This window comes from Lagenorhynchus albirostris, chromosome 8, assembly GCF_949774975.1.
Source record: "Lagenorhynchus albirostris chromosome 8, mLagAlb1.1, whole genome shotgun sequence".
Lineage (NCBI taxonomy): Eukaryota > Metazoa > Chordata > Mammalia > Artiodactyla > Delphinidae > Lagenorhynchus > Lagenorhynchus albirostris.
This window is the reverse complement of record NC_083102.1, coordinates 92,589,939-92,597,875: the sequence shown is the minus strand read 5'-3', so window position 1 is coordinate 92,597,875 and position 7,937 is coordinate 92,589,939. Positions and strand designations below refer to the sequence as shown.

Below are 7,937 nucleotides of genomic sequence, written 5' to 3'. Positions count from 1 at the left end.
ATGAGCATTTCTGGCTTATGATTGATTGCCTGTAGAATCAGCCAAACTTAAGTTTTTAAAATTCAGCCAAACTTAAGTTTTTAAAACTTAAACTGCTGTTCTTATGTTTATGGCTGTGTCTATCGCCTTGAAGACAGGCACTTACTTTTATTCATGTTCATAGTGTCAGGCATTAGTACTCAAAATATTTTAGGGATGAAAATAAAAAGTATATTGTGATGATTAGTTGGATACTTTAAGGGGGAAAAAATCACCTTGGAAACTTTTAGGTGTGTGAATATGTGTGTGTGTGTGACCATTTTCTGCACATCCAGGTAAAGATAATTTGTTTTGTTTTGTTTTATAATTTAAATCAGTGAGACCATTGCCTCCATTTCCTGCTTCATTTTATTGCCATCAGGCTTAAAGCGGTAAGTTTACATAGGTGCTGTAAGTGACAGTCACTTGTATGGTACTATTCCTAATGTTTCTGTTTGGACTTAAATATTCTAGATGGCCCTTTTGTTGTGGCCACTGTAGTGAGAACATGTAAAGAATGGAGGTCTGACATTTAGGCTTTACAATCCTGCCCTTCATGTCCACTCTTGTGAACCACATATTTCCATACTTTTTCTGTTGGGATTAAAGGATAAGACTACTAGATCAATGGTTCCCAAGTATTGCTGCTCACCAGAATTTGTACAGACAGTCCCTGACTTTACGATGGTATGAAAGCCATACTCGTTCAGTGGAAACCATGCTTTGAGTTTTGAATTTTGAACTTTTCCTGGGCTAGCCATATGGGCACGATTCTCCCTCTTTCTTTCTCTCTCTCTTTTTTTTTTTTTGAGTTTAAATGCATTTTATTTTTAGACAACCTACATGACACTTTTTTTTTTTCCTCAAAAACAATGCCTCCGCTCCAAACAAATCAACATCAAAACGAAGAACTCCAGATGACATCAGTCCCATTCATCTAAGTCCTGGTGTTGTGTGGATGAAAAGCAGCAGCCAGCCAGTTATGGCGAGCAGGTGATAGATCCAAACAGCCAAATTTGTTAACATTTTTCCATTTCTAGGCCATCCTTAAAGAAAATCATATATGGGGTCACACCATCCTCACGGTAATCCAGCAGAGCAACCATGCCATCTGGATTCATGTTTTCACCAATAAAGAACTGATAGTTTTTGAAATTAGCAAGGATATTCTTGATTTGTTCTGCAGCCCCTGTCATAAAAGGTTTTCCTCTTTCTGGTCTCTGTTCTTCAAGCTTCCCTTTGATTGACTTCATGTAATCTTTGATGTACTTCTTGTAGGCTTCTTTTGTGAAGCTGGTTTCCTGCAAGTGATGGTTCATGACAATATCCACACCAGTGATTACTGTGCTTTCGGTACCTTCGCCCTCGGGGCCTTCAGCGGAGACATTTCCACCAATGAGCGAGTCATCAACGTTACCCCCTGTCCTACTGACCATCTTCCCCTCCACCTCCAGACACAGCCCGTCCGCGACCTCCCGGATCTTGTAGATGTCGGAGAGCATCTCATCATGGCTGATGAGGTCCCGGTAGATGATCATGATGGCGACTGGAGGGAGACAACGGTGGCACTAGCTTAGGAGCACGGAGCTCAGAGCGAGCGCGGTGCAGCCGGAGCGGCGCTCAGGGGAGGGGGGAGCGGGCGGAAAAGGCCGACTCTGCTGCTCCCCAACCTCATATAGAGGGCACCTCTCTTTCTTTCTTGATGAAATGCCAGCTCCCAGTCCAATACACTTCCAACCACGCTGCACCCAGACAACCATTCACTTGTGCATTTGTAGAACAGTATTCACTAAATTACATGAGATAGTCAGTACTTTATTACAAAGCAGTTTTTTGTGTTAGATGATTTTGTCCATCTGTAGGCTAGTGTAAGTGTTCTGAGCACATTTAAAGTAGGCTTGGCTCGGCTGTGATGTTCAGTAGGTTAGGTGTATTAAATGCATTTTTGACTTACAATATTTTCAATTTATGATGGATTTATTGAGACATAACCCCATCATAAGTTGAGGAAGATGTGTAAAGCTTTAAAGGAAATTCAGATTCTTGAGTCCCACTCTAAACAAAGTCAATTAGAAAGTCTTGGGTGAAGCCTTATATGTATATAAATTTAAAAATATAACAAATATAAAGAGTTATATTTGTAGCTATAACACCCTCCTTCAAATTCTGATCATCAGTTAGGTTTGGGAGGTTCTGGTTTCAGTAACTTATCCAATGTCACACAGAACCCTAAATAGAGCCAGAAATGAACTCAAATCTTATAAGTCCAAGTTAAATACTTTTCACTGGACTTTTGCTGTTCTTTTACTGATTACATATGATGGGGTAGGATGGAAAAGTGGAGAAAAAACAGCAATTTCAATTAAAACTTTTTACCATGTTCTGTTACATGGTTTTAAGATTAAAAGAGCTAACATCTTAGTGAACTTAGAACAATATCTGGCACATGGCAAGTACATGTAAGTGATAAATGTTAAATGAATAGGTTAAATGTTAAGTGAATGCTGTTGTCTAATTACAGCGTTCACTTTGCCCAGGGTTAAAGTGAAATTGAATTAGATATAAACATTTTCTATGTAGAAAAAAAACTGTATGTAAATAACAGTGGCATCCTCAGTATTTTTTTTTTTTTTTTGTCTTGGAAACCCTGAATTTGTATAGCTGAAAATATTTCTATGTTGTTTCTTTTCATCTTTTTGACATTAAGAGAAGTGTTAATAATATACTTATTAAATGAAGTTTTGGACCTGCAGCTGTGTAGTATTCTTATATTATTTTATTTAAGATATAGTTAAGGTGCATGGGATGATGTATTTTACATTGTCCTTCTATCACTGAACTAGCTCCAAAATTGATTTTTACTGCTATGAAATCAAGTATTCATTTTTCAGAAGCCATTGTCTGCCTGGATTGATCATCCAAATGAAATATTTCCCTTGAATGAGGTAATAGATATGCTTGGTTCTATCTAATTTCCTTACCTCTCTACAGGTTTCTTCAGAGTCTTTCAACCTTGAATAAGTTTTTATACTTATTAACTATAAATAAAATTGTACATTTTCATCACCAGTAAATGAAGAAGCCACTTTGATATTTTAAAGGGCTCTTTGATACATTTTGACAAAGTCTGTGAAAATATGCCTTTGGTCAGAATCTATCATTGTGAAAATTGATACCCATTTCAGTTTTGTTCATTTTATAAGTTGTATTATTTTTCAGAGGAATCACCACATACCCAGCATTGATTTCTGGTGGCTCCTGATTTTTGCGTGTGTGTGTACACATACACAGAATACCTTCATACCTTCGTGTAGAATACAAATTTAGTCTTTAATATACTTCATTAAAATGAATTACTCTATCATAAATGAATTGATTTGTCCTGGAAAAGTGTAGAGGTAGGGATAGACTAGAACAGAAGGTATTTATAAAGTCAGGAGGACTCTGGTAGGTAGCAAGGATTAGACCAGAAAGTACCAGATCTGAGAAACCAGAAGGAAGAATTAGATGCCATCAGTAGGGAAGCAGCTGACTATTTGAGTCCAGAGTCAGCCAAGGAAAGGGAATTAAATTAGCATTTATTAAATATTTACTATATTTCAAATGTTGTCTCAAGCACCTTACAAAAGAAGGAATGTCTGGCTAGGTCCCATAAATCTAGATGTTTTGAGTCTTGGGGAGTTAGAGAAAATAGTATTAATAAGTAATTGTTAATTATATTATTGTCTAAATTTTATTTTTTATTTGTTTATTTTAGATTATAAATCACATCTTTTTTTTTTTTTTTTTTTTTTTTTTTTTTTTTTTGCGGTACGCGGGCCTCTCACTGTTGTGGCCTCTCCCGTTGCAGAGCACAGGCTCCGGACGCGCAGGCTCAGTGGCCATGGCTCACGGGCCTAGCCGCTCCGTGGCATGTGGGATCCTCCCAGACCAGGGCATGAACCCGTGTCCCCTGCATCGGCAGGCGAACTCTCACCCACTGCGCCACCAGGGAAGCCCTAAATCACATCTTTTTATTAAATAATATTAGTACTTAAACTTAGGCTTTTAATTAATTGATTTTAATAGCAATACTTAGATAGTCCCTGATTATTCTCACAACCTTTGAAAAATCTTGTTGTCTACATTTTAAAATACTTATACTGTGTTGTAATAATTAAAAATTATGTGAGAACTATATATTAGTTATTAAAATCAAACCTATAACTTTTGAACTATGACCATCCCTTCCTTCATTCTTTTCACAATAGAAAGACATCGTTCCGTCTGGATTCTGGATCTCAGCTCCTCCTGTCTACTTGAGGACCTTGCTCCATCAATTACTCTCTTTTTGTTGTGTCTTCAACCTCTCACTCTACTGGTTCCTTGCCATTAGCATTCTCATTTGTTTAAAGTGTCTCCCTCATACATATCCTCTCTCCCTCTGGCTTCTACCCAAATTCTCCTTCCTTTCACTAGAGAAAAATTTTCAAAGAATTTTCTGTGCTTGCTATCTCCACTTCCTCACCTCCAAGTTACTCCTCAGTCATAGGTAGTCAGGCTTTCATTCCCAACACTGCTGTGAAACGACACAATAAAGTCACCAATATCATCCCTATTATAAGATATCCCTTAGTTCTTAATGTTTCAACAGCATTTGAAGTTGTTGACTGTTCATTCCTTTTTGAAACAATCTCTTCTCTCAGCTTCTGGAAAACCACACTTAATGTTTGTTTCCTTTCTGGCCACTCATAATGTCCTTTGGACACTGCTGTCTTTGCTTAAATACTGCCATTTCAAGGAACTCTAAGGCTCTATCACTCTAGTCTAGTCTACACATTCCTCTTGGATTATCTCATCTATGCCATGGTTTTATTTCTATAGGTTGATGACTTCTAGACATGAACTCACTCCTAAGCTTGAAACCTATGTATTCAATTCCCTAGTTGATACCTTTGGATGTTTTTTAGGAAACTAACTCAAACACAGCATGTCCAGAAGCCAGAAATCTACATGTTTACTTTGAATTTTCTGTTTTCCTCAACATCCATTCCATCATCAGGCTCTGTTAAAACTTCCACCTTAGCACATCTCAAATCATCCATTCCACTCCATTTCTTCTTCTTTTTTTTTATTTTGAGTTGCCTTTTTAAAAAACTTTTTTATTGAAGTATAGTTGATTTACAATGTTGTGTTAGTTTCTGCTGTACAGCAAAGTGAATCAGTTATGCATATACATATATCCACTCTTTTTAAGATTCCTTTCCCATATAGGTCATTACAGAGTATTGAGTAGACTTCCCTGTGCTATACAGTAGGTCCTTATTAGTTATCTATTTTATATATAGTAGTGTGTATGTGTCAATCCCAATCTCCCAATTTATCCCTTCCCCCCTGGTAACCATAACTTATTTAAAAACAGAAATAGAGTCACAGATGTAAAATAGTCTTTGAAGCCATTACATTTTGGGGTTTTGTTAGCAGCAGAACACCAGTACTCTTTGTTGTTAGTTATAAAATGATTCCTATCCTCTCAATATCAGTTGAACAGGTGGCGGTATTGACACAACTGTGAAAATTTGCAAAAAAGAATTCTGTCTGGAGAAATGAACAGTTTTCTCACTTCTGTATAAAGGTAATGTGCCATGGGGAACTAGGGCCAGCTCACACTGGTTTATGAGGTACCCATTCCCAGTGTGTACATCTCTTCCCAACCAGCCAAGGTGGAAGTAATTACACCATGGAAATTGGCAAGCATTATAAATCAGGGCTATCCACACCCCCTCCGCCCCTGCCCCAGAGAACTGGCTTACCAGCCCACCTCTGGGAATCCACTCCATTTCTACTGCCACTTCCCTAATCCAAGGCATTATTACCTGCTTACTATAATTGCAGTACAGATCAAACAGGTTCAGTCTCCACCCCACCCCACCCAAATCCATTCTTCCCATTGCAACCATCATGATCTTCTGAAGGCGAATATGTCATATAATTCCTCTGCCTAAACTCCTCCAACACTTCCATTAATCTCAGGATAGTCTGAATTCCTTTATGTGTCTTATGCAGCTTTATGCAATCTAATATCTGCTTATCTCTGTAGTCTCATCTCTGATCACTTACTGTTTTCCCCTCACCACACACACACACACACACACACACACTCATGCACACAGCTCTAGCTCCAAGAATATAAGTAGCTGCCTGCTTTGCAAAAAGAAGTATGAATGTTAAATAAGCAAAAGTTAAGACATATTATACCAGGTTTTTAAGATTATAATATAAATAGTATAAAATTCCCAATATAAATTTTAGTTTTATAATATATAGATTTAGTATATAGATTACTATATATAGATTATATAAGTATACTATAGTATAGTAAATCCAGTATGTAGATTTAGTTTTTAGTACATAGATTTTAGTTTTTAAACACCTGTCATATGTATATGTATATACTTAAAACATAGATTAAACATTAAATATGATTAATTTAACTCACATTCTAATTCTCTCACTCATTTGTGGTGATATTTGGTAGACAAAAGTTGGTTATGTATATTTGCAAGGTATTGATCATTTTTGCTAATGTCACAATCTTTGGAAAATTACTGAGAGAAATTTGAATTCTAGCTTTTCCTGATAACAGATTCTTTAGTAAGTTGCATTTGTATTCCCATTTATACCACGTTCTTTCTGTGTTTGTATCATTGGAATACTTATGGATGGTAATTATCAATTCATAATTTTAACAGTCTCTCCATTTCCTTTGTCATTGTGGTTTATAATATGTTTTAGATACAGTGGTTGAGGATAAATTTCCAGTATTTCCTAAATGTGCTTTAATATAGTTTTTTGCCTTCACATTTGAACTCACAGGCAGTCAACTTCAAGTCCAATGAACATCTGAACTGGGCTAAAGGTTCACAACTTTAGGCAAATCTGATGATTTTTTTTTGTCTTTGTCTAAATTATACTGTTGTTAATAGCAGCACTCATTTTTTCATTAATTTTTATAAAATATTAAGTTCAAATGAAGTAAACTATTCAAATAATTGCATAAACACTGTTGTACAAAGATGGCATTGCTCTGAAGTTAAGCTGCTAGTGGGCAGTTAATGCCGTTATGTGATAACAGCTTCACATTTTTATCAGTGGATATACTGCGATCCCAGTTCAGCCTAGAAAAAGTGGATGATGGGGTGGGAGGGGATTAATGTGTAACATCCAATATCACCTCTCTCTGTGTTCTTATCCCTGCATTTCTTCTGCCTGGGGAAAATCTCTCCATGCCTCCCCCTCAACCTCCAACTTCCCCTTTGTTCATCTCTCACATCACATCAGACTTTCACATAGCAACTGCTCATCACTACTTCTTACTCTTTTGTCACGTCATAACTTTGATGTCCCTTCATCCAGCAAGCCTTTGCACACCTTCCCTGACTACTGTAGGTGACTCTTTTTCCAAATCTGGTCTCTGTTTCTGTAGGTTGGTTTCACGCTCTTCCAGTACAGAATGACTGACTGTTCATATGGCCACTGATGTCTTCCAATCCTCACATCACACCAGAGAGGGCCAAATGTGTTCTTTTTTCTAGTTTCCTTAGTAAGTCTTAGGCAAGACCTCTGAATGGTCTAGTGGGAATGGTGTGTCCACCCTTGAACCAGCCAGCCATCTGTAAGTAAGGGTCAGAACAAACATGGTGCCTGCTACCCACCTCTTAAGAGCTGGGGGCTCTGATGGTTAATTTTATGTGTTAATCGGGCTATACTATAGTATTTAATTATTTAATTAAACTCTATTCTAGGTGTCGCTGTGAAGGCATTTTGTAGATGTAGTTAACATCTGCAATCAGTTGATTTTAAGTAAAAGAGATTACTCCTGATAATGTGGGTGGGCTTCATCCAATCAGGTGAAGGCCTTAAGAGCAAACCAGGTTTCC

At 37.2% G+C, this 7,937-nt stretch overlaps 1 protein-coding gene across 1 annotated transcript; it reads right to left on the bottom strand.

Annotated features, from left to right (window-relative positions):
• Positions 1–1,022: 1,022 nt before the first annotated feature.
• LOC132524386 (translationally-controlled tumor protein-like) lies at positions 1,023–1,659 on the bottom strand. The gene has a single exon (XM_060156211.1). It carries the CDS (start codon positions 1,554–1,556, stop codon positions 1,038–1,040), a length of 519 nt encoding a protein of 172 aa, XP_060012194.1. The 5' UTR covers positions 1,557–1,659; the 3' UTR covers positions 1,023–1,037.
• Positions 1,660–7,937: the final 6,278 nt, after the last annotated feature.